Source organism: Scheffersomyces coipomensis, assembly GCF_036884675.1.
Source record: "Scheffersomyces coipomensis strain NRRL Y-17651 chromosome Unknown DFJ63scaffold_2, whole genome shotgun sequence".
Classification (NCBI taxonomy): Eukaryota; Fungi; Ascomycota; class Pichiomycetes; order Serinales; family Debaryomycetaceae; genus Scheffersomyces; species Scheffersomyces coipomensis.
In genome coordinates this window covers 2288758-2314181 of record NW_027042893.1, presented here as the reverse complement: position 1 = coordinate 2314181, position 25424 = coordinate 2288758, and the positions used below count along the sequence as shown (strand labels likewise).

Genomic DNA, 25424 nt, shown 5'->3' with positions numbered 1-25424 from the left:
TAAAAAGTTATAATTATCATTCATATTCATATATCAACTTCTATATATACTGATTATTACTTCATCATAACTAACCATGTTGGGAACTAATCATAAAAATACTTCTATGGATAGCTTATCAAGTTATACTGATAGTAATCCATCTTCACCTTCTCAACCCATCAGAAATCAACCTCAATCTAATATACCTCAAAAGTTAAGACCAGGAATCTATAATTCATCTCAAGTTAATCCAAACTCTTCATCCACCAATTTATTCAAATTAACTCCCTTATTAAATCATAATGATTCTTCATCATCTTTACCCATGTATAATCCTCATCCCAAAAATAGAATCAATTTAAATAATTATCATATAAGTTCAAATACTTCTTTAACTCATTTACCTTTAACTCCTCCATTATCAAAACCTTCATCTCCTATAAGACTCCAATCATCATCAACCACAAACACTTCTGCATCTTCAACAGCATCGGTAATTTATCATAAATTAATTAATAATTTACCTCCTATTGATATTAAAATCACCATCTTAAGTTCATTATGGTATTTAACTTCAATCATATCTTCAAATTCAACAAAATCAATCTTAACTCAATTCCAATATCCTATAACTTTAACCGAATTTCAATTTTCTTTAAATGCATTATTTTGTATTATCTTATTAGGATTATTAAATTTAAATCCATCCTTAATAAAAGTATTCCCCATTGGAACCATCCCTACTAATTTATCCATTCCTCAATTTTTAACTCCAACCGCTAAAATCATTTCAACCACTTTACCAATGGGGGGATTCCAATTCATTGGTCATTTAACCAGTCATAAAGCTACTTCATTAATCCCCGTTTCCTTAGTTCATACTATAAAATCTTTAAGTCCTTTGGTTACCGTATTCATTTATCGATTTTTATTTTCAGTCACATATAAATCGGTAACTTATATCACTTTAATTCCCTTAATTATTGGAATTATGTTAACTTGTTATAAACCAGCATCATCAACATCAACTCCATTTTATTTCACTGGTCTTTTATTTGCATTCATTTCCATGATGATTTTCGTATCGCAAAATATATTCGCAAAGAATAGATTAACTATAAAGGAAACTTCTGCTTTACCTAATTTTAAAGATAAACAATCTCAAGATATCCCTCAATTTCCAACCTCATCATCATCATCATCATCATCATCGCAAAAGTCAAGTTTCTTAAATAATATGTTTGTCGATAATTCCAATGATGATAAGAAATTAGATAAATTAACTATTTTATTCTATTGTTCATCAATTGGATTTTTATTAACATTACCAGTATATTTAATCTCAGAATTGATTAATAACGATAAGATTTCTTTATTCAATTTATCAAATTCGATCTTTATCCTCATAATAATCAATGGATTTGCTCATTTCTTACAATCATTATTAGCATTTCAAATCTTGGGAATGTTAAGTCCCGTGAATTATTCCATTGCCAGTATCTTAAAGAGAATTGTTATTATTTTAATCTCATTCATTTGGGAAAATAAAATTAATGCAAAGAAATTCTCAAGTTTACAACAATTTGGATTATTATTAACGTTATTTGGATTATATTGTTATGATCGTTGGGGAGTTTCATCTCATAATACTCATTAGAATAAAATAGATAAAAAGTAAATATAAATAAAATTTTTGATTTTTGATTTTTTGTATTGAATAAATGTAGAATTATATATATAAATAAGATAAAGGTTAAAAGTTTTTTAATGACCTGCACCATCAGCATTTAATAAACGTTTAAAAATATCACCAAAGGCAACCATAAAAACAGTTTGCCAAACTCCTAATCCAATTCTGGGTGTAACACCTCTATATAATCCTTTTATACCATTATTTTTATAAATATATGAAAAAGCAGATCCTACACTTAATTTCTTAGGTCTATTTGGATCATCAGTTTTAGATTGCATTTCAACTCTAATAACTTCAATAGGTTGATTCCATGCTGATAATCCACCTCCAATCATTGAACTAGCAATCTTTTCTAAAGCAGATAATTTCTCATTTTCACTTTTATTTCGAAGTTTACGAATTCCTTCTTCTGCTAATCTAGAAAGACCAAATCTTGAACCCCAATTGGTCATTTGTCTAATTGCAACAGCATTAACCCCCTTATTAATCCCTCTTATACCTTCTTTGGCATAAATGGCTTTAAATACTTGCCAACTGGTTTGTTGAGCAACACCAGCAGTAGCTTGTTTATGTCTGGTGATTTCAACTGTTTTCATACAAGTACAGAACCCCATAGTAAGATAAGCTTGAGCTAACCCACCTAAAACACCTCCACCCATTCCACTAACGAAATTTGATGCTCCTAAAGCTTTAAATTGATATTCCCCTTCATTAGAAACGAATAATAATACTGCCCCTTTAGTAGAAGCTTCAATCCAAGCCCATGGAATTAAACCTTGATAAAATCCAAAAACACCACCTCTGGACCAAACTAATTTAATCGCTTGTACCATTGAAATTGATCTATTGGCAGCCATGGTGGTTTTAGTGACTTCTAATGGTTGACCTAAAGTAGTAACTTCAGCCATATTTAATCCTGCTCCTAATAAAATATTAGAGAAATTAACTGGTTTCTTTTCAAGTTTATTATCTGACATTATGAATGATTAATGAATTGATTAGATGAATTGAAGGAATTAAATTAAATTGAATTGAATTAAATCAGATCTGATATGAAATTTTGATGAGATGCGTGTTATATAGATTAGAAAACGATGTCGAACTCTTTGACGAAGATGAATTGAAATTGATTGGTTGGAATTGATTGTTTGATCTGGTCTAATCAACTATACTCTAATCGAATCGAATTGAATTGAATTGAAGTCTAAATCTAATTGAATTGGAAAATTTTAGGACTATTAACTCTATATATAACTTTTGTTCTATTTTGTCGTTCTCTCTCTTTTTTTTAGGGAATCAAAACTTTAATTTATTTTTGTTTGGAGATGCTCGGTAAATTTAGGAATGGGGAATTTAACTTGGGTATATCAAATCAAATTGGGTGTAATTATAAAGAACAACAACTAATTATATTTAGTGTTGTGGAATCTATTCACGACGTACATACGGCTATATCTATTTCTAATTATTTCTATCTAATATGTGGTTCAGTTATTTACCATATTCATAGCTCATTAGTGTTTTCTACTGATAAGCAATTTTAATCAATTTTCAATTCGCAACTTTGTTTCCCGCAAAGAAATCTGTCCCTTCCTTTAATTACTATACTCCAATTACTTCAATTGTATAATCATAACTAATATAATTGAATCATTAACTAGAAGTCATATAACTGTAGAACCTACCCCCAAATCATATCCCATCTTCTTCCCCTCTCCCCTCTTTTTCATATACATAAAATAGAACCATAATAGAAGTCAAAATTCAATTTCTCGCTTCCGATTCAGGTAATACACAAAAATAGAACATTTTATCAATCAATTAATGCTGTGGGTTCATGTTTTTTTTGCAACATTTGATTCTGATTTGATTTACCATGACTCGGGAAAAGTCGTAACAAATGTGTTATGATAATGTGTCTATGTATTTGTTTGTTTGTTTGTGGATGTCAATTTTATAAGCCTTATTCGATTGACATATTTATAGAGCATACATAGTTACCGATGATAAGTAGTGAATTACATACTGTCATAAGCATATATAATTTACTTTATCGATTCATCACTAAGGGCAATGCACACATCATCTCAACGTATAAATTAATCTGTCAAATCTTATAGAGATTCATCTCATCTCATAACATAACATAGAATATATCATGCTAAAATCTATTAACATAGCCTTTTTCTAAACTACTACTACTAAAAATCAATCACGTGATCATCTTATTACCCTTTTAGGATTAATCGTCTTCAAATCGTGTATCATTCACTCACTCACATCAAAATATAGAAAAAGAAATATAAATGATGTGCTTCATTTAGATTATTCAGTCTAACAAATTCAATATCCAACTATTCATTAATCAAAATCATATCATATACACTACTACAACATGGGTATTAGAAACGTATTCAAGAAGAAAGAACCAACTGAAGAAGAATTAATCGAAGGATTAACTCAAGCTGGGATAGCCACCAAAAGTCGTAATCCAACTCAAGGTAGACAAGAGAAATTTGGTGCTTTTAAACAATATGCTCAATATAAATCAGAAAACCAACCTACTTTGAAGCCCACTGCGAATCCTTATGCCAATATGAATGGTGTAGGAGGTGGTAATGGGAATGGTATGGGAGGTCAACCTCAACTGAATCCTTATGGTGTTAATGGTGGGGGTGCCGCACCTAATAATAATAATAATGTAGGTGGTAATCCTTATGGTGGACCCAGATCATCAAATTCATCAAATAGTCCTTATGCATCAAATGGTAATAATAGTCCATATGCCTCAAGCAATAATAATAATAGTCCATATGCATCCAATAATAGTAATAGCAGTCCATATGGTTCAAATAATAGCAGTAGTCCATATACATCTAATAATAGTAACAACAGTCCTTACACATCATCTAATATCACCAATCCATCATCATCAATTAATAATAATCCAAGTCCATATAATAGAACATCAGCAATTAATTCCAGAACTTCAACCCGACAACCAGCCCGTTCAACTCAACCAAGACAAAGTGGTAGTAATGATGTTGAATCGACATTAGATTTGAATGATATTCCCAGTATTAATATGTATGGGAGTAATAAAGCACCATTGGCTAAACGTCCGGTTAAGAGTGAAGCTGATGATTTAGATTTGAATGAAGAACCTGGATTAGAAGGTGATTATGAGGATGATGATCTTTATATTCCTGAAGAAGAACAAATCAATAGTGAAGATGAAGAAGTTGAGAATATTAAACAAGAGATTCGATTCACTAAACAAGAATCAGTTCAAAGTACTCGAAACACATTAAGAATGGCTCAAGAAGCAGATACTTCAGCTACTAATACGTTAGGAATGTTAGGATCTCAATCTGAACGATTATATAATGCTGAACAAAATTTAATGTTGATTGATACTCAGAATCAAATTTCAGGAGGGAAAGTACGTGAGATTGAACGATTAAATCGATCAATTTTCATTCCTGCTTATGGGAACCCTTTCAATAAAAAGGCGAGATTAAGACAACAAGAAGAAAAAATTAAATTAGATAAAGAGAAGGAACATTATTTACGTGAACAAGCTCGAAAAGGAATGTATGAAAGTGAACAACGATTAAAACTGGGTATTAATGAGAAATCTGAATTATATCAAAGTTATAAAGGAGAAAAAGCGTTAAAGGATGCTTCTAAACGATATCAATTTGAAAATGATAGTGAAGATGATGAATTAGAAATTGAATTAGATAATAATTTAAGTCAAATTGAACAATATAGTAAATTAATGAGAAGTAAAGCAATAAAGATGGGAGATGAAGTTGATAAACAAAATGCTAGATTGAAACAAATTGAAGAGGATGTTGATAAAGCCGATATTGATGTTCATTTGAATACAGCTAGAATTTCCAACATTCATTAGGGTTAATTAATAGTTATTAATATAATATAAGTTTTAATGTAATTTCCTAATAGGGTAATATTGTCATGTGACCATTTATCATGTGATCGGTTTAAAATTAAAAATTTATTTTTTTAAAAAGGGCTGTGTCGTTCCTAAAATCGGTAAAGTAATATTAAATTCCAGGAAGTGGAAGCGATCAATACGATAAACAAAGGAGGTATAAGAGAAAAGATATATACCTCGGTAAGATTATAGGATAAACTTGGTTGATCCAGACATACAAACCCCATTAGTCACTATGTATATAATATAGAGTAAGCATAGGGTATGACTAGACTAGACCAAATGAATAATTAATAAGTATAAGTAGTATAAGTAACAAGTAAAAGGAAAGACCTAAGACTATAAATAAAGAAAGAAAACAAAATTGTCTGATAAAATAGATGAGTTTAGACCAATTGAAATCAGTAGTAACAACGGAATAAGTCTTATGTAATGTGTTATACGACCTATATATGAAGAGATCTCATCATTATAATGAAGTCTAAATCAGGTAATTGTTGTTTCCTAATTTACCCAAAAATACCACAAACCAGAAAAAAAAAAAACGTTGGACAAAAGGATTTGAAAAGACTAAGAAATATTACATAGGGGGAAATGATGGAAATGGAAAGGAATGGAATGGAAAGGCTTTATTAATCGACTCACAAATGGGTAGAGTTATAAGAACAGTACGATATGAACAAACGATGTAGTACGTTATGAGTTAGTAGACCATTAGACTATTTAGTTGTTAAGTAGTATATAGTAAGTTAATAAAGTTTTAAGGCATTCCGATGAGAGAGACAGTGATAAATTAAACCATATTAGTTTTATCAAATAGATAACCTCAAACTCAAACTCAAACTCAAACTCAAACTCAAAAAAAAAATTAATTTAATTTTGTTCAAAAAAAGAAATAAAAAAAATTTTTCAAATCCCTTTTTCCATTTTCCATTTTCCATTTAACTCTGATTGAAACTGAAGTTAACTGGAGATATAGTACGTACTAACTAAATAGGGCAAATCAACTGAGGTTCAATTTAAATTATCTCTTCTCTCTTTATTTATTTATTTATTTATTTCTTATCCCTTGATTTTAATTTTATTTATAACTTCTTCTTCTTCTCTTCTACTCTCTTTATTAGAACAGATTGATCCTTTCGTTTGGTACTTCTATCAAATTCAATTCATCACTTCACTCCCTCACCTCACTCACCCTTACCATCCTTCTTTTTTTTTTTACAACCATTTCTTAACCTCACACGTTTGTTGTAAATCTTATTGTTGTATCTCTAAACCATTCCCATAGCATACTTCAATCCTTCCTTCCTATCCTATCTCATCTCATCACATCTCAATAGTATTCACCTGAGTCAAATCATATACATTGTTCATTTATTTTCCTTATCTGTTCACTGTCTGTCTGTCTGTCTCACTACTACTATTTATTAAACATCTTTAGATTATAGATTATAGCACTTTTGTTGATTTTTATTTACTTTGTTACTTTCTCCTTTCAAATTTATTCAATTCAATTTTAATTCAAATTTATTCCCTTAATTCAATTAATTTAACTAATCAGTCATGTCAAGTCAAACTACTTCATCTGGTTCTTCCACTGGATTTTCATCCTCAAATTCTCAATCAGTTCAAAAATCAGGTAATGTCGCTTCTTTCACCAATAAAGGTAATCAATCTGGTTTAACTGCCATCGATACTTATGGTAATGAATTCAAAGTCCCAGATTATTCCATTAAAGATATCTTAAAAGCCATCCCCCCTCATTGTTATGAAAGAAGATTAATTGAATCGTTTTATTACGTTTTCAGAGATATCTTTTGTATGGTTAGTCTTGGTTATGTTGCCAATACTTTTATTCCAATCATTTCAACCAACAATTATGTTAAATTCGCTCTTTGGGCTGGTTATGTTTGGATGCAAGGTCTTTTAGGTACTGGTATTTGGGTTTTAGCTCATGAATGTGGTCATCAAGCTTTTAGTGATTATGGTTGGGTTAATGATACTGTTGGATGGGTTTTACATTCTTATTTATTAGTACCATATTTCTCTTGGAAATATTCTCATTCAAAACATCATAAAGCTACTGGTCATTTAACTAGAGATATGGTTTTCGTTCCAAGAACTAAAGATCAATTCTTAAATGATAATCATGTTCATGATTTAGAAGATTTAATGGCTGATTCTCCCCTCTTTACTTTAAAGAATTTATTAGTTCAACAATTTGGTGGTTGGTTAGCTTATTTAGCTACTAATGTTACTGGTCAAGAATTCCCTGGTGTTTCTCAATTTAATACTAATCATTTTAATCCAAATTCTCTTCTTTTCGATAAAAAAGATTATTGGTTTATTGTTTTATCTGATATTGGAATTTTAATTCAATCTTTTATCCTTTATACTTGGTATCAAAAATTTGGTGGTTTTAATATCTTAGTCAATTATTTCTTACCTTACATTTTAGTTAATCATTGGTTAGTTTTCATTACTTTCTTACAACATTCTGATCCATCCATGCCTCATTATGAAGCTTTCCAATGGAATTTCGCTAGAGGTGCTGCTGCTACTATTGATCGTGAATTTGGTTTTGTGGGTCAATATATTTTCCATGATATTATTGAAACTCATGTTTTACATCATTATGTATCAAGAATTCCATTTTATAATGCAAGAGAAGCAAGTGAAGCCATTAAGAAAGTTATGGGTATTCATTATAAACATACTGATGAAAATATGTGGGTTTCTCTTTGGAAATCAGGTAGATGGTGTCAATATGTTGATGGTGATAATGGTGTTTTAATGTATAGAAATGTTAATGGATTCGGAGTTGATCCAATCAAAGAACAAAAACAAAAACAATCAAAGTAAATTCATTTTTACTATATTAATCCTTTATTACCTTTAAATTTTTTTATATATATTTTTAATGCTTTGTTTTTATTTAGACAACTAGTTTGCTTTTATATTATGCTATTTATCTAGTTTTAGTTTAGTCCATTCATATATACATAAACCTTTTAACATCATTACTTGTATTATTTCATACAAATGGTATACCTGATCTAATCACCCGATCTTTATAATTAATATAATTCAATTTATAAAATTTAATTAAATAAACTTCTTCAAATTGAATTCGTTGTTTAAAAAAACTCCATAATTTAATCATCCCTCCCATAAGAACGATATAATTCCCCAACATCAATTGTAAACCGACAAACCACCAAAAGAACCCGCCATATGATGGATGACGGACAATGGAATAGATCCCCCTTGTGACTAATACTTGACGATGAGATTCTTTTCGTTGAATGTAATGATTGAATGATTCTTGAGCAGTATACATGGCCAACCATCGAATGTATTGACCTCCGAATGCAATAATAAGTCCGAGGATGAATGTAATGTATGACGAATGAATGACGGGGAAGAAATATTGCATTGAACTATATTCAAAAAGGGATAAGATTATAACGATATACATATCACTATCTTCTAAAATGAATGAATCATCATCAACTTGACTATTATTGAATAAAACCGTACTGATGAATTCTAAACTATGAAACACACATAAGGCTAGGAAATAAACATTGATTCGAAAGTAGATCATCCGAGTATTAATGATCATAATGATGATATTGATGGTGAAGAAAATACCTAATAATAATGATTTAATCATTACCGTAAGTAAATTCACTCTGGAAGGATCATATTGAGCATATCGATTGAGATTAGTAACTATGTGATGATCTAATGGTGGTTCTGACCTAGCTCGTAGTACTTCTTCCACATCAATGTTCATGGTGTAGGTGTGTATCTCAAGTTGTTTAGATTATGATACGTACTGCTGTCTTGTATCATTTTTAGCAGCATTGATAATTTTTTTTTCAAGCCTCTCACAATTTTTGATCTATATATGTGGTTTAACATACTGAATGTGGGGATTACAAATTAATCAGACTATGACGAATTCAATATGATAACAACCTTATCTTACGATCCAAGTAAGAACTCATTGATTGAATTATTCCTAGTGTCATTCACATTGGGTGCTGGTTCAACCTTATTACTTATAAGTTCATTCCTATATCCAAGATACTTTCCATTAATAACATATTTGCTTCTGTTGATCATATATTTCATATTGGAATACGTTAATACTTATCTTTATCAATCACGAAACCAAATCTCATCAAGGTCGTTTCTTATCTATGGGAATAGAGGAAATTTTGAATTCTGGTGTTGTCAATTACTTACCATTCTTGAATTCATCATCAATTTAAAGAAAGTCAAAATAGGATTGATATTATCATGGTGGGTGATACTTCCCGTTAAGGTGATTGGAATGATGATGATTATTAGTGGATTATTCATACGATCTTTATCTATGAAGACTTGTGGTGAATCATTCTCTCATCTTATAAACACTGATAGTACAAACACTAATAATCAAAAGTTAATCACTCATGGGATTTATGGATACTTTCGTCATCCCAGTTATTTTGGATTTTGGTGTTTATCAATTGGAATACAATTATGGTTAATAAATCCAATAAATCTCCTTCTATCATTATTCATCCTACAATATTTCTTTACAATTCGTATACAAGTTGAAGAATATTTCTTAATTCATAATATTTTTGGGATGGATTATATAAATTATAAAAATAAAGTTAAACTTTGGATTCCATTTGTTAAAGATCCTTTAATTCAATTATAAATTCTTATTCATAAACTTCTTCTTGGTGAATGCTAACCAATGTTTACTTGGGATATTTTCATCATCTTTATAGATTCTAGTTAATAATCGATCAGCTAATTCTTGTCTAAATTGTTGTAAATAAGATCTTAATAAATCACTTTCACTTTTATTGGCTGGTCCTTGATATAATGAATTTAATGGGAATCCAATATCCCCAGGTAAACTAAAACTTTCTAACGATAAATTATTTAAAATTCTAACTGCTTCTTTATAATTGGTAGTTTTAGTTAATTTATTTAAACAATCACTTATAAATAATATTCCATAAATTAATAAACGATCAGAACTACTTTTAATTTCAAAGTTTTTAAAAAATGAATTGGCTCGGAATAAATCAAGAGTTTCTTCAATTATATCATATTCTTGATTTGGGGGATAAGCCGGACCTCTGAATTTAGTATGAATTGGTAATAATATTAAATTTCCAATCACTCTACTATCAGCTGCTTCATCACTTATAAATGTGGAGTTATATGCTGGCATGGTATATGGTATTTAGTATGATTGGAGATGGTGGAATGGTAAGTATAAAGGTATGTATGATCCAATTGATTGATGTGATTTAAGTTTGAATGGATCCAATGTTCTATAGTGTTGCCAAAAGTGTAGTTTACGGTAACAGGTTCTTTACTTCACTTTGGTCGTTCAAAATTAAAGGAGACCGAAATGTCGTATTCACGTGATTTGATGTCGTGGAGTTTAGTATAGCCCCTGTTGAAAGTTACGACATTACAACCTGTTCATAGTAAAAGTTACAGTAACCAATGTAGACCAAGAAGAAGTGCAAGTGCAAGAGATATTCCATAAAGGAAAGTAGAAGATCCACACAATATATATTATGTAAATCGTATGAAGAATATGATCCTACTAACTGGTTTGGTTCATAGCAGTATTACAGTTGTTTATATCAATTTTATACAGTAGTGTCTTCTAAGCACGTAATAAATCGACCAAGACACATTATATCTACTTATTCACAACTTGAAGGAGCATAACCTGTTATATACTTAACCACCCTTTTACCATTACCATTTACTACTACTATGTTGTCATAGTAATAAACTCATACTTTAAACTGTATATAAGTTTTTTGTAATCACATTGCCTAATTAGGAAATATGTAAACAAGCAACAACAACAGCCGCCGTCTAAAGAAAGAAAAAAAGATGAAGACTTTTTTGGGGCCAAAATAGGAAGTTTAATTACATTTTAATTTAAACAATATTCAATTTAAAGTGAAATTTCCATTTGTGGATGAATGAATGAATGGAAGTGTGATCTCATCATCAATGTTGAACCGATAATTAATAAGTTAAATCAATAAGTTTTAAAGTTTTCTGTCCATTGATTTTGACGACGACCAACTCATTTTATAATTGCAACTATCAACTTCACAACCCTTTAATCTGTTACCACCATCATCATCACCAATTCAGATCATCTCTTGATCAAATTCAAGTTCATTTCAATTCATTTCATAGACTTCTTCTTCATCGCATACTCACTCCTCAAAATTTTATGAATCAATCTAATGTCATCCTTATTCTTTGAATCTCCCACTTCAAAGAAAATTACTTCCATACCTGAACACCAATCTGATGATCATGAAAATGATATACTCCCTTTGAATCTAGATATTCTAAAGAATACTAATGGGAAAAAGAGAACTCACATTGATAATAACTCAAATCATAACCCCATAGTTGATCATCTTAGTTTACCTCCAACCTTATCACCAAGTAAAAGATTATATTTACATAGTATGAGTCCAAATGTATCTAATAAACATATTTATTTACAACCTTCCAAAACTTCAAGTTCAAAATCAAAAATTGGATCCATATCAAGCCCTAAAAGAGTTAGTTCAAATGGAAGTTCATTTGGAGTATCTACATCTGCATCTACATCCTCAGCATCATCAAATAATAATTTAGCATCATCAAATCATGTACCGGTAGCAATAAATACAGGTTCTTCAAGTTCATCAACTAGTACATCAACTACTTCTACCGCCCCTAAATCAAGATTTATAAGACCACCATTATTAAAACCACTTTCATTACCAAATCCAAGATCGCAATCTTCAATGTCATTATCAAGAAATTCCCTCTCTCCAACTAGAAAATTAAGAAGAACTAATTCATTAATAAGTCAAGGTGGTTCTTCATCATTATCTGATAATCAACAACAATCAGCTACAACTTCATCTGATAGATTTATTCCTTCTCGTCATAATTCAACTACAGGTAAATTACAATCAACCATCACAAATTTAAATCCAAATTCTTCACCACAAAGTCATATTAAAGCTCAAACTTCAAAGATTTATCAACATCATGTAGCTGAAGCTTGTGGAATTGAAATGAATTCAAGAATTTTAATGTATCAACCATTACCTCCTGAAAGAAAAAAACCAATTAATCTATTTAATCATATTTCGGGTAATAATTCAAATTTAAAATCTAAATTATTAACTAATAAATCAACTTTAAGACCTGCTATTGCATCAGCAAGAGCTAAAAAGATTCCTACTGCTCCTGAAAGAGTCCTTGATGCTCCTGGTTTTGTGGATGATTTCTATTTAAATCTTTTAGCATGGTCTCTGACTAATTTATTAGCTATTGGATTAGAAGATGCTGTTTATGTATGGAATGCTTCAACTGGTTCAGTAGGGATTTTATGTGAATTACCTGATAAATGTATGGTTACTTCTTTAAGATGGTCAGATGATGGATCTTATATCTCAATTGGTAAAGAAGATGGTTTAATTGAAATTTGGGATATTGAATCAAATACAAAATTAAGAACTTTAAATTGTGATAATCATCAAACAAGAATTGCTTCTCAATGTTGGAATAATCATATGTTAACTTCTGGTTCAAGAATTGGAAATATTTATCATTCAGATGTAAGGTTACCTCAACAAATAACTAGTAAATCTGAAAATGTTCATACTGCTGAAATTTGTGGTTTAGAATATAGATCAGATGGTATCCAATTTGCAAGTGGTGGAAATGATAATTTAGTTAGTATTTGGGATGTTAGACAAAGTCATTCTTCTACAAGTGGTCAACCTTTATTCACTAAAACAAATCATAAAGCTGCTGTTAAAGCATTATCTTGGTGTCCTTATCAACCTTCGTTATTAGCAACTGGAGGTGGATCATCTGATAAAACCATTAATTTCTGGAACACAACTACTGGTGCAAGAGTTAATACTATTGAAACTGGTTCACAAATAAGTTCATTAAATTGGGGTTATGCCAATGGAATTGGATTAGAAATAGTTGCTACTCATGGATTCCCTACTAATAATATTTCCCTTTATAATTATCCAACTTTACAAAAAACAGGTGAAATTATTGGAGCTCATGATTCAAGAATCTTAAATGGTTGTTTAAGTCCTGATAATTTAACTTTGGCAACTGTGGCAGGTGATGAAAATTTAAAATTTTGGTCATTGTTCGATATAGTTAAACATAGAACTTTAGGTTCAAATGATGGTAGAATTAATGATAATTATGATAATGAAGAAAGTGATTTAATTGGAAATGATGATACTAAGACCATCAGGAAAATGATGAGTTTCCGTTAATCAAAAAAACAAACATAGAGATAGAATACATACCGATTTCACTTCTTCTTAATTCTTATATCAATTTCATTGTCATCTTTTTTTTCAATTCCTCCAATCATACCACTGATTTTTAAATAAACCTCACCATTAGATATATCTCTATAGACTTTCAATAAAAATACAATAATAATTCTTAATATAATTCATTTCATATATTCAAGTAGTTAAACAAGCAGGTTTAAAATCTTTTTTTTTGATTTCATTAATAGGACCTTCTATTATTGTTTGTCTTAGCCCGTGGTGGACCTCTTGGAGAACGTTGTTGCTGATAGTTTGGACTGAGGCGGCTTGGTTGTGGAACGGGGCGACTTGATTGTGGTCTAGTTGAACTCAGACCGATTTGTTCCTCTAAATCAATATTATTGGTCCTTTCTTTCTCCGAAAAATGAAACAAATACAAATAAAGGATAAGCAAAACAATGAAAACTAATATAATAGTTCCAGTTAGGGATCCAAAAATAATACCAAATGTTTTCAATCTATGTTCAAGGGCTATGGTAGCATTAGTATTGTTTTTGGGCTCGGCGTATATATAGTTGATTATAACTGGTGGTGGACTCTGACTTTCTTTCCAAGCTTTCCATTTCTTCCATGAAGTCCATCCATCAACCCATGGATCATACATCCAAGTTTCATCTTCGGATAGACCACTATCAGTGCTATATTCATCATCTGAATATAGGTTCAGCGGAGAATGCAACATTGTTGAATATTCGATGATAATGGAAATAGAAATGTAAATATGATTTTAATTAATTTAACAAAAAGTAGATAGTTATATATTTCAATTTACAATTTTATCTTATATACTCTGAAACATACTTTGTTACATATATTCGTTTATCTCACGTCAGCTTTTTTGCAGTCATTCTTTCCTTTAATTTGTTTTATACCTTCTGAAAAACATTGCGCATCATAAAATTTGATTCATTATTTTATCGGTCTTCATTCCTTAATGGGGTCATAATCCCACCCAAGCGGTTCAAATTCCATATTAGATTCTATTATAAGCTGGAAGTGGTCCTTCCTGAGTCTGATAACTTGGCAATGAACTCATTTCAAATTGTTGTTCTATATCATTTGCCCTTTGTATTCTTTTAATCCTGGCCCTTTCCTTTCTCTTTGCCATATACTTCTTAAATCTATTTTTCACTTCTTTAAAACATTCATGCATTAGTAGAACAATGAAAAAAAGTAATATAACATCAAGGATCCCACCAAAAACTCCACCAGCAATAGCTCCTGCTTCTTTTCCATTGTAAGTACTGTTGGCTGGAAGTGTGACATTTACTATTGGTCTAAACTCTTGAGTTTCTTTCCAATTTTTCCATTTTTTCCATGAATTCCATCCATCAATCCAAGGATCATATTTCCATCTATCATCCTCTTCATCGTCCGGAAGAAGAACTTTACCACCTTTTATCATTATTAAATATGATATTAAATGATATATATTGCAATAGTTGAATTATTAAACAAAAAACAATCGAAGAAATTATTGATTTGTGTATTTATTATATATTCCATAGTTCAAATTTACTCATATAAAGTCCAGTTATTTATCTCACAGTTGGATTTTTGCAGTCATTATTTCCCTTGTTGTTATTGTTGTACTTTCTATAAATATTGTGAAAATCAATGCTCGGTTTTTATACCATAAATGGTTATTTCTTTATGAGCTGTTTAGTTATCTACGTCATTAATTTTTAAAAGTCTCTTCAAAGTTCTGACAAACTAAGCCTTCATTTATCCAAGCAGCTTATTCACTATTATATAACTGTTCTAATATGTTTGCTGATAATAAATAACTATCGAATCATGGTAAAAGAAAAAATCTTATATTAGCTATATATTTATTAATTAAAATACTGCGTAGCCCCAGTGATTTATTTTTTTTGCAATCATTGTTTCCTTTATTTTCGCTATACTTTCTCCCTGAGAAAAGTGTTTCACACAATACGGAATTGTTCAAGTTTTGCAATAAACTGGAAGTGGGACTTCAGGAGATGGCACTTCATGAGCATGGTATTGTGGAGTATATAAAGGAAGTATACTTGGATTCAGATTATTTGAATGTTGTAACTCTATATCGTTGTTTGTTTCACGAGTCTGCTTCTTCTTGTTTCTGCAACAAGAATAAATAGCAAATATTACTAGAAGTAAAAGAATGAAACCTATAATACTTCCAAAAACGATACCAAATATTTGTGCGGGTGTCAAAGTATTGCTGACATGATTGGGAGCCTTCGTTGTTGGTATTGTGAAGTTGGAAGCACTAATAGTAGGCATTACTGGGACTTTGTTTCCTTTAGTAATTTCTGTAACAGAATTGGTTTGTTCCACTGTGCTCCCATCTGGTAGACTACTATGTGTTGTATGTTGAACAGTGGAAGTATTCTGTTCCCATGAACCAGAATTTGGTTTGTGACGTTGATGGTGATCAACTATACCATGTAATAAGTAAAGTCCAGCCATTCCGGCTACAAGGTGACCTAGCATTCTTGAATGGATAAAAGTATATGACCTTGTGAAAAGAAAAAAAGCAGAAGTAATTTTATTGCTAAAAATATAATGGCTTTTATAAAAGAAATTATTTGAATAAACATTTCTTTTGCCATTGATATTTGGTTTATTCGGAGAAGGTCTAACTTTTTATGATTTCGTAGTCTTTCCTTCCTTTTTTTATTTATACTTACTTGCCGCAAAAACAAGACAAAATAATTTAGTTTTAATTAGAAATTGTACGAATCACTGCATACAGTTGTATGACGATTGGGATTAGTGGTTTAATAGTTATATATTTGAAAAGCTATACTGAAACATCGTATCTCGTAAAGTAATAGTATCGCTGCAGAAAAGGCATTCCTGTTGTCTCTTTTTTTGTGGTATTTTATAATATAATTAAAATGGTATAGCAACATTGAAAGTCAACGGGTATAAGCTGGAGGAGGTTCTTCTGGTGGGTTGAAATTGAATTGATTGGCATTATGGAGAGCAATATCATTTGCAACCGGTGCAGGTGTAATGGTAGGGTATTGTACGATAGCAGGCAGCTGAACTCTAGTTGTTGAATTACTATCGTTTATTGGACGGAGGGTTCCAACAACTATTGGAGATGTTCGATGTATAACAGTTGAATTATTATTTACTGTCTTAGTTGAATGTTTGCATCTTCTTTTGAAGCACATTCTTATGATAGTAAATAAAATAGTACTGACGATACTGATTATAATATAAACCGCTGAAGAAGTGGAGGTACTTCTTTTTGATATGGAAACCAATTGTTCATCAGTTGGGATATACATTGTTATAATTGATGGTTAAACTAATTAGATCAATGGTGAACTGTAATCATGTTTACAAGATAAATTGTGTCTTTATATAGAGAAACGATTGAACTGAATCAAAGGATTGCAAAAACGAGAACGCGGTATAAAGCGGTTAATAGTTATTTAAGGTTAAGGGGATGAACTGAGTCATTCAAGAGTATAGGTTTACTAATAGATTGTATAATTTCCAATTAAATGGTATGATATTTTTTATTTAAAAACTCCATATGGAGGTTAATCTAAAAAGATTATCTCCATAGACAGAGTAGATAAGTGTTGCTCTTGATATTTATGTTTTTGATGTCGGTAAAGAGAGAACGGTCAGCTATTTTTTTCTCTTTTGCGGCTAAATAAATCCATCCTTCGAAAGCCGTTTGATTTTAAGATTGATATGCGAACTTTATCTGTAGATGACCTAAATATGGTTTTATAGATATATTTATTAGATTGATATTCGCTAAAGGGAGTTCGGATCGAAGCTTATTATCCTCTAATGGAAATTGTCTACGTTATCTCTCTTTGTTCCATCCCCGTTCAACGTTTTATTTATGACATCATTAATAATTAAACATTATATTTCAATTATGAATATCAGTGTTCTAGTAACGATATATCCTTCTGTAAACGGTCTTAGGGTTTTACAATCTACTTTTAAATGATTCTTAAGGGTTTATGCTTGTAGTTCGTTTACATAAGGACCGCGGAACAAGTCAATCATTATCTTCAAGCCTTTTTAAATAAATGCTGAGTTATTTCTTTTCAATTATTACAATTGGTTCTCTATTCGGGTAAATATTGATATATTACTAATACTCTATTACATTATGATATTTAATTTTACATAATCATGATCTGGTATAATAAACAACTTACCTATGACAAAATCATAATCCCCCTTAATATTTTTGAGTGATCTTTAATTTAATCACTTAACAAAACTGCGTAAAAAATAATTTGTCCTTACATTATTGGAATCCAAATTTCATTGGCATTACTCTATTATGGCCTATATGTAGGTGGGGGAGAAACTGGCTGAGCTCGGTTGGATTGTTGGTTGGAGCTGGAGTTTGTATTTCTGGCATTATTGTTGTTATTGGCTCTGTTATTTGCATTTCTATTTCCATTATTATTGTTTCGATTTTCATCAACAGCATTATTTATATCGTCATCCGTAAAACAAACACCATGAACACAACAACTAAGAATCAAGTAACTAACAGCAACAAGAACAACTATGGTAATCCAACTAACACCACCACCACCTTGTCTTTTAGCTAGTTCAATAAGTTTTTCTTTAGGGATATACATTATGATAGCTGAAGAATGATTAGATAAATAAAAAGAAAAAAATATAAACAAAGTTAACAATAAAACACTTTAATAACATCTACTTGCACTGGTAAACTGTTATGCTTCCATGGAAATCCTGATCTTTACTTACTACTCTAATAATCTTATATTTTTGCTGCTAAATTTATTCTGCTTATGCTCGCTTCTACACAAAATCAGGAAGTTCCAAGGAAATGTCACATAATTTACAATTGGAATGGGTACATATCTTTTTTGCAATATTAAATAGGAGTGTCTTTCTTTCTATCTTTATTTGATGTATCAAATGGCTCTAAATTTGAATTTCTGATTCCTTCTGATATATATGTACATATTTCACAATTCAACAATTTGTACTTGTAAAATTTTTATCGCTAAAATAATTGTCCTCGCTTCTACGTCATAAGAAAATAAAATGAAATGACATATAATTATGTGGGGCATGTGGGCATATATACTAGTACAATATTAAAAGGGAGGAACCTTCTATTCTATCTAATCTATCAACTTGATCTAAATTTCATTGATTTTATAATACTGTTTGTTACATTGAGTGGCAGATTAAACGACTAGGTTGCATTTCGTTGATAAGCCGGAGGTGGTTCATCTGGTGGACTAAAGATAAATTGAGGAGTAACGGCTATGGGAATTGTAGTTTGAATAGGAATTGTAGGAGGTAGTGTAGTTTCAATGGGATTTGGAGGAAGTACTGGAGCAATTGCATTTAAAAATATTGGGGGAGGTCTTCTATTTCTTTGATCGATACGGTTTGCAATATTTGATGGAGCTTGTTTAATATATGACCGATGGGCCTTACTCTTCATGCTAACTATAACACATCCAATGAATACAATTGCAGCAACACCAAGTATCACCGGGATAAGAAATGTTGCAAACCCTCTTTTGGATATGTGAACAACTTGATCTTTAGGAATATACATAGCTTGTGGTAAGAGAATGACTATAAGATAAAATTGAAAAGTTTAACAATTTTTACATAACTTTATATAATTAATTGATCCTATAAGCGTGCCTTTAGAATATAGGGCAGTTGTCAACTTAATCTTCTCAATAAAATTGAATGCCAAGAAAGTTGGACTATTTTTTAATACGAATTACAATGTGAGGCTGTATATTTTTAAGGATTTAAATGATTCGCTTTTTTTTGTTTTTGTGTTGCAACTCGTATACATGATTATTATAGCCTGGAGTAAACTGCGTGTGACAGTCGTAAATCATGACGGGAAGTCAATTATGAGGTCGATAGATATGTTGGAACGATAATGAATTAATTTGATCATTTGAATTATAGCTGAACTGTTTGTTGTAGACTCGAGACTCTGTTGATTGACAGTCAAAGCTTTTTATTCAACAGACACTGAGATCATTCATTTTGATTTTATTGACAAATAGGTGTCAAATTTAGGGCACTGTAAGCATGTCAGTAGAAATTTAATAAATGATTGCTAGAACTGGCTTGTTTACCAATATATTCGACATTCAAAGTGATGTCCTTCAATTGTAGTCAACTGTTAATCTTTTCTGAATGACATATCAATAATTGAGAAAGCATGTTTCCTCTTCAGATGTGTCTACGTCCCTCTAATCGTCAAAATTTACTCTTAAAATAATTGCGCGTCCCTACGTCAAATAAAAAAATAGAATGTTTTGGGGAAAATGACATATAATTTACTATTGAATGGGAGCATATATACTATTACACTATTAAATGTGAGTAATTTTATTTTTATCTTTATCTTTACGTTAACTAAACATGATTTTGAATTTTATTGAATGTAACATTAAATGAGGGATTAAACACATCCTCTATTTCTATTCATTGGGCCTTTGATAAGCTGGAGGTGGTTCATTGGGTGGACTAAAAGCAAATTGAGGAGTACCGTCAACAGGGTTCGTAGCATCAATAGGATTTGTTGAATTTGCTGGAATTGATTCTGAGGGATATACTGGGAGTGGTACATCACCATTTGCTTCATCAATATCATCAAATGGTGGTGGTTTAAGACCTCTCCGTTTTGGTAAATGAAAAGCGTTGTATACAACACATCCAGTGAATATTGCTACTCCAATAACAAGTACTACCGGAATAACGACTTTGGCTACTGATCTTTTGGATATGTTAACAATTTGGTCTCTAGGAATATACATTTTTGATGTTGAGAGAAGAAATATATCATAAAAATTTGGAATAACTGATCATCTTTATATAAATTCATATAATTAAGCTGATTCTATGAATAAGGCTTAAAGAGATAAGCTATTCAAGCTTTGAAAGGAATTTGTATATCCAAGGAGTATTCTAACACACGCGAGGCTCTGATTTTTAAACAGATTTTAAATGATCCACTCTTATGTAATTCGTATTTCAGTGGGGAAATACTAACAAAATCAAATTATGACTTGTGACAATTTCTCCTTATAAACGACGGGAAGATAGATTATACCACCGACAATAGATATTGTCGGACCGACCGCTAATAGATGACACTTTATTTAGTTAAATCAGACAGCCGCATGGATCATATATCGAGAAATAAGTGACATCTTTTGCATATCTTAAATGAGGCGTTGACGCATTTTTAACCTTCGATTTTTACTGGCTTAATCGATAGATTTGAGACATTTAATGTAATTTTGATTTCAAAATTTTGAGCATTATCATATTTCCTCTGTTTAGAATCTATTTCTAATTTTGTAACTGTATGAAGTGATAACATTGGTACCTTTTCTTTTGCTTTACTGTTTAATGTATGAAATTGATATAAAAGCAGATATTAAATCAATACCCAAGAATGCGCTTCTAGAGCCTTTTGAGATGTACATATTTTACTGATGAGAGAATATCTACAAGACAAATTTCAATGCATTTAAGAACTTTGATAACCTTTTTATATGTAATATATTGGTTCTGATCATGAAAAGATTAATTATAAATTTAGGTCAGGAATATCTAGATTCAAAGTAGTATTGGGTTGCGAAGAAATGTTGTCACTAAAAATAAATGAATTAATTTAGACAATTATTATTCGTCAATTGATGTCTATTAATAGATTCGCTCGATTTAACCCTCTAGTTCAATATTTGATCAGTATTAACATGATTAGTTGTAGAGTTAAAATAATAAATACATAAAATTGATAGTCTACTTTGTAATTTTCTTCATTAATGTAATCAATATATAAATCAAATATCTGAATTATATTATCTTAATAACCCAGATGTTTATAAACTGGAGGTGGTGAACTAGGAGCATAAGACATATATTGAGCCTGGACTTCTCCGGAACCATTTGTGGTTGTTGTACTTGTGCTTGTACTTGTATTTGGGCTGGAACCATTTACAATTGTAGTAGTGGTTACTGTGGTGGTAGTGGTGGTAGTATTTCCAGTTTGTTCTTCAGTTTGTTCTTCGGTTTTGTGAGAACTAATTATACAAATGATGATAATTACAAATAATATTGGAATAAATAATAACCACGATTCTGAACTATCTTCACGTTTTGCTATATGGATAATATCATCTTTGGAAATATACATTTTATATGCTTTCGGTGACAACTATTATTTAATTTGAAGCTTATCAATGCCAGTGATTAAACCTTTACTATAATTAGAAATGAATTATAATGATATTTTGCTAGTAGTTGGACCTATTGTGTCAACTCGACTTGCTTTTGCTGCTAAAATTAATACTAGTTGCAACTTACTTCTTATAGTCTGAAGATGTAATAAGCAAATAGGAAGTATTAAATGAAGTAGAACAAAACAGGAGAGTTCAGAGACATTCTATATTAATTAAGTGAATAAGGGATTCAGATTATATTGAGGAACAATTGTGATATGCAAAGTCATTTATAAGGAAACAATTGAGGGAAAGTATAGGGAGACATATGAAATCATTTTTGGATATAATAGTGGTGTATATAAGATATATTTGTACTGTATATCGTTCGTATATTAATTACAATTAGACTGATTAAAGCAATTGATATATGTATAAGACTGGAGGTTACGCTACTTCAATATTTTATCGGTAGGTTATAAATATAAAATAATGCAATACAATCTGCTTTATACTTTAGTTAATTCAAACAATAAAAAAATCAATTATTCATAAACACATAACTCATCTTATTTCTCTTTCTTATGAACTGGTAGTGGTAAATTCGGGGCAACAGGTATAAATTGAGTAGAATTTGGTTCTGACGTCTTTGTAATTGTCATTATAGATTTGCTTGTCCCAGAAACATTTGTAATTGTTGTGGTAGTTGTTGTATTTGAAGTATCTGTAATTAAGGTACTATTGGAAGCGATGGTATTATTGGTACTATTGGTACTATTAGAAGTATTAATAGTATTTGCATCATTTGCAGTATTTATGGTGCTTGTAGAGTGTTGTGGATTTGCTTTGCTAGTGCTAGCACCAACGCACACACCAATTACAACAGCGGCAATTAATAATATGATGAGTAAAAATCCTCCTAGTGACAATCCATCCCTTTTTGATAATTGAACAATTTCATCTTGTGGGATATACATTGTTATTTTCTGTGTGTTACAATTACTATCACTCAACTGGAACTTTTTTATCAATTTCAATAATTATTTTATATTATCTAAATCTATGGATTGAGTCTTTCCTTTACTATAATTAAAATTAAATTATAATGATCTTTAAACATTAGAAGCAAACAAGGTTGATCAAGGTTGTTGTATAGTTAGTTAGTTATCTGAAGTGAAACAATTGAGGGAAAGTATAATACATGAAATAACTTATTCTTGCAAAGTATGGCCCATAAAATATATATTTGTTCTGAATATAATAAAACTAATTAATGTACTTAATAGATGTAGAATCATGTATTGAATTGTTAACTATATAATTAAACTATCAAAAAAAAATATAAAATAATAATCAAAACGCATTCGTTTGTTTAATCATCACAAAGGAAGCAAAATATATGTGAATAACTTATTTGTAAAATATGGTTTTCTATCATGCTCTAACCAGTAGCACTAACCGAAGCATAACCAATATCAATTCTATAACCTTTATTTCAGTCACCGTAATTTTATATCTTTATTTCATTCTAAATTCAGAACATTTACCATGTTCTTTTATAAGATGGTGGTGGAGCATTGGGTTCAGGATAGCTATAATGGACAGTTTCATCTGGCATTGGGCTATCTTCTTCATTGACATCATTCATTTCTAAATCTCCCACAAAGAAATTATTATGATTGGTAGTATTATAATTATGAGTATTATGAATCACTTGATTTGGACGTACTGGTTGTGGAGCTGCGACTGGTACTGAAACAGGTACCGAAACTATTAATGGTTTAGAAGGAGTTGGACTAGGACGGAATAAGTAACCTATACAACTTAAAATTGAAGCCCAAAGATAAAAAGTAAGGACAAATAAAAAGATTAAAAGGAATACCACCACTGGATAAGTCGCAAATGGAACATATCTCTTTGAGACGTTTAGTACTGTGTCTTTGGCGATATACATTAATGAAGATTGATGTATGTGTGTGTGTTTGTTGATGAGAGAAAGAAACTACATGAAGAGATTGTCTTGAAGAGAGATAGAGAAGGCTGTTTATATAGTTTTTAAATTAGATAATATGTGTATTAAAATTGCATCCAAATATAGATTTAAACTTGCAAAGCTCTATTATACCGCCTAAGAAAAGATTCGTAAAAAATTAAGAGATTTAACTACGTCAAAAAAAAAGAATGATTCAAATTTTATTTTTTGCGACTGGGGTTTTATTCCGTTAATTATCTATTTTCTAAAATAAGGATAATAACATCCACTGGCTGATGACTTGTAATAGCCTTACTAAAAATAATCAATTTAGTGTAGTGTTGTTGATGATTATTGAATGGTTATCGGTAGAAAGGATTGATAATTGATTACTTCTTTCATGACGTCAATTTAGTTGATTCTCAAATCATAATTAAGGATTACAAAAGAGCTCAATTGTAGTCATGATAAAGCATTTGATTTAAAGTTTATAAGATCAGATATGAATGACTCGTAAGGATCTTATTTACTAGTTAGATTCAAGAGAATGCCGCGGAACAATCAATTTTAGATTACTGTAATCAATGTATTCTTGAAATACGGTTAGAGACGGTTAATTTTATATGACTCTATTTTTAGTTTATATTTAAAAACGGTTAATGTAAATGAACGAGGCTTATGCTAATCATAATTTGCAACTACTTATCTCTTTGAATGAATAATTTCTAATTATGATCATTCGATGCCACATAGACTTATTCACAATATAGCTGATTAGAAATTTATTGAATATTAGAGGTTATACAGTTGCATTCAGTTATCACATGATGTAAATGTACTAATGAATATTGGTTTGTTACCTTACAAATTAAATGTTGAATGGATAGATTGTTGGTCAATGGTAAATAAATTATGATCGAATCTAATTATAACTATACTGAGTAACTCATGAACACTTAATATAAAGTCATGCCTAAAAATTACAGTATAATGTAGACTAGAGAATGACTAACTAAATTTTGGTGCTCCATCATCACTCACTCGCTACTTCCCCCTTACTCTTCCTCCTTATCGCGTCTCCCCCACTAAAAAAACTTCTATTTCTGACAGCGTAAAATTGAAAATGCTCAAAATTTTTAAAAGACCCAAAAAAAATCTGAAAGTGTGATAATAAAAATAA

General features: G+C 30.4%; 17 protein-coding genes across 17 annotated transcripts; 5 read left to right on the top strand and 12 right to left on the bottom strand. All coding sequences in view use genetic code 12, as the record gives it.

Annotated features, from left to right (window-relative positions):
* Positions 1 to 106: 106 nt before the first annotated feature.
* On the top strand, positions 107 to 1639 carry SLY41 (Sly41p; the record flags this gene model as incomplete). Its single annotated transcript, XM_064904814.1, has 1 exon — positions 107 to 1639. The coding sequence occupies one exon, from the start codon at positions 107 to 109 to the stop codon at positions 1637 to 1639; it is 1533 nt and encodes a 510-aa protein (XP_064764178.1).
* Positions 1640 to 1692: 53 nt separating this feature from the next.
* On the bottom strand, positions 1693 to 2826 carry YHM2 (Yhm2p). The gene has a single exon (XM_064909262.1). The coding sequence runs from the start codon at positions 2650 to 2652 to the stop codon at positions 1747 to 1749; it is 906 nt and encodes a 301-aa protein (XP_064764177.1). The 5' UTR covers positions 2653 to 2826; the 3' UTR covers positions 1693 to 1746.
* A 1244-nt stretch (positions 2827 to 4070) lies between these two features.
* SEC9 (Sec9p) lies at positions 4071 to 5591 on the top strand (the record flags this gene model as incomplete). The annotated part of the gene is made up of 2 exons (XM_064904823.1): positions 4071 to 4302; positions 4381 to 5591. The coding sequence occupies 2 exons, from the start codon at positions 4071 to 4073 to the stop codon at positions 5589 to 5591; spliced, it is 1443 nt and encodes a 480-aa protein (XP_064764176.1).
* Positions 5592 to 7199: 1608 nt separating this feature from the next.
* FAD2 (Fad2p) lies at positions 7200 to 8498 on the top strand (the record flags this gene model as incomplete). The annotated part of the gene is made up of 1 exon (XM_064904892.1): positions 7200 to 8498. The coding sequence occupies one exon, from the start codon at positions 7200 to 7202 to the stop codon at positions 8496 to 8498; it is 1299 nt and encodes a 432-aa protein (XP_064764175.1).
* An 86-nt stretch (positions 8499 to 8584) lies between these two features.
* Positions 8585 to 9891, bottom strand: DFJ63DRAFT_96913 (protein-S-isoprenylcysteine carboxyl O-methyltransferase). Its single transcript, XM_064909261.1, has one exon. It carries the CDS (start codon positions 9433 to 9435, stop codon positions 8671 to 8673), a length of 765 nt encoding a protein of 254 aa, XP_064764174.1. The 5' UTR covers positions 9436 to 9891; the 3' UTR covers positions 8585 to 8670.
* DFJ63DRAFT_273465 (uncharacterized protein) lies at positions 9748 to 10329 on the top strand (the record flags this gene model as incomplete). Its single annotated transcript, XM_064904584.1, has 1 exon — positions 9748 to 10329. A coding segment is annotated over one exon (582 nt), but the record flags the coding sequence as incomplete, so codon positions are not given.
* An 18-nt stretch (positions 10330 to 10347) lies between these two features.
* On the bottom strand, positions 10348 to 10878 carry ARC18 (Arc18p; the record flags this gene model as incomplete). The annotated part of the gene is made up of 1 exon (XM_064904759.1): positions 10348 to 10878. The coding sequence occupies one exon, from the start codon at positions 10876 to 10878 to the stop codon at positions 10348 to 10350; it is 531 nt and encodes a 176-aa protein (XP_064764172.1).
* Positions 10879 to 11926: 1048 nt separating this feature from the next.
* Positions 11927 to 13990, top strand: CDC20 (ubiquitin-protein transferase activating protein; the record flags this gene model as incomplete). Its single annotated transcript, XM_064904866.1, has 2 exons — positions 11927 to 12212; positions 12366 to 13990. The coding sequence occupies 2 exons, from the start codon at positions 11927 to 11929 to the stop codon at positions 13988 to 13990; spliced, it is 1911 nt and encodes a 636-aa protein (XP_064764171.1).
* Positions 13991 to 14234: 244 nt separating this feature from the next.
* On the bottom strand, positions 14235 to 14735 carry DFJ63DRAFT_312153 (uncharacterized protein; the record flags this gene model as incomplete). The annotated part of the gene is made up of 1 exon (XM_064905920.1): positions 14235 to 14735. The coding sequence occupies one exon, from the start codon at positions 14733 to 14735 to the stop codon at positions 14235 to 14237; it is 501 nt and encodes a 166-aa protein (XP_064764170.1).
* Positions 14736 to 15026: 291 nt separating this feature from the next.
* Positions 15027 to 15458, bottom strand: DFJ63DRAFT_334401 (uncharacterized protein; the record flags this gene model as incomplete). Its single annotated transcript, XM_064908030.1, has 1 exon — positions 15027 to 15458. The coding sequence occupies one exon, from the start codon at positions 15456 to 15458 to the stop codon at positions 15027 to 15029; it is 432 nt and encodes a 143-aa protein (XP_064764169.1).
* Positions 15459 to 16000: 542 nt separating this feature from the next.
* Positions 16001 to 17337, bottom strand: DFJ63DRAFT_334400 (uncharacterized protein; the record flags this gene model as incomplete). The annotated part of the gene is made up of 2 exons (XM_064908029.1): positions 16001 to 16512; positions 16965 to 17337. The coding sequence occupies 2 exons, from the start codon at positions 17335 to 17337 to the stop codon at positions 16001 to 16003; spliced, it is 885 nt and encodes a 294-aa protein (XP_064764168.1).
* Positions 17338 to 18360: 1023 nt separating this feature from the next.
* On the bottom strand, positions 18361 to 18669 carry DFJ63DRAFT_312150 (uncharacterized protein; the record flags this gene model as incomplete). The annotated part of the gene is made up of 1 exon (XM_064905919.1): positions 18361 to 18669. The coding sequence occupies one exon, from the start codon at positions 18667 to 18669 to the stop codon at positions 18361 to 18363; it is 309 nt and encodes a 102-aa protein (XP_064764167.1).
* Positions 18670 to 19259: 590 nt separating this feature from the next.
* Positions 19260 to 19631, bottom strand: DFJ63DRAFT_334398 (uncharacterized protein; the record flags this gene model as incomplete). The annotated part of the gene is made up of 1 exon (XM_064908028.1): positions 19260 to 19631. The coding sequence occupies one exon, from the start codon at positions 19629 to 19631 to the stop codon at positions 19260 to 19262; it is 372 nt and encodes a 123-aa protein (XP_064764166.1).
* Positions 19632 to 20523: 892 nt separating this feature from the next.
* Positions 20524 to 20859, bottom strand: DFJ63DRAFT_334397 (uncharacterized protein; the record flags this gene model as incomplete). The annotated part of the gene is made up of 1 exon (XM_064908027.1): positions 20524 to 20859. The coding sequence occupies one exon, from the start codon at positions 20857 to 20859 to the stop codon at positions 20524 to 20526; it is 336 nt and encodes a 111-aa protein (XP_064764165.1).
* A 1058-nt stretch (positions 20860 to 21917) lies between these two features.
* DFJ63DRAFT_312147 (uncharacterized protein) lies at positions 21918 to 22247 on the bottom strand (the record flags this gene model as incomplete). Its single annotated transcript, XM_064905918.1, has 1 exon — positions 21918 to 22247. The coding sequence occupies one exon, from the start codon at positions 22245 to 22247 to the stop codon at positions 21918 to 21920; it is 330 nt and encodes a 109-aa protein (XP_064764164.1).
* Positions 22248 to 22841: 594 nt separating this feature from the next.
* DFJ63DRAFT_334395 (uncharacterized protein) lies at positions 22842 to 23249 on the bottom strand (the record flags this gene model as incomplete). The annotated part of the gene is made up of 1 exon (XM_064908026.1): positions 22842 to 23249. The coding sequence occupies one exon, from the start codon at positions 23247 to 23249 to the stop codon at positions 22842 to 22844; it is 408 nt and encodes a 135-aa protein (XP_064764163.1).
* Positions 23250 to 23553: 304 nt separating this feature from the next.
* On the bottom strand, positions 23554 to 24379 carry DFJ63DRAFT_328623 (uncharacterized protein). The gene has a single exon (XM_064907635.1). The coding sequence runs from the start codon at positions 24224 to 24226 to the stop codon at positions 23816 to 23818; it is 411 nt and encodes a 136-aa protein (XP_064764162.1). The 5' UTR covers positions 24227 to 24379; the 3' UTR covers positions 23554 to 23815.
* Between the last annotated feature and the right edge of the window lie 1045 nt (positions 24380 to 25424).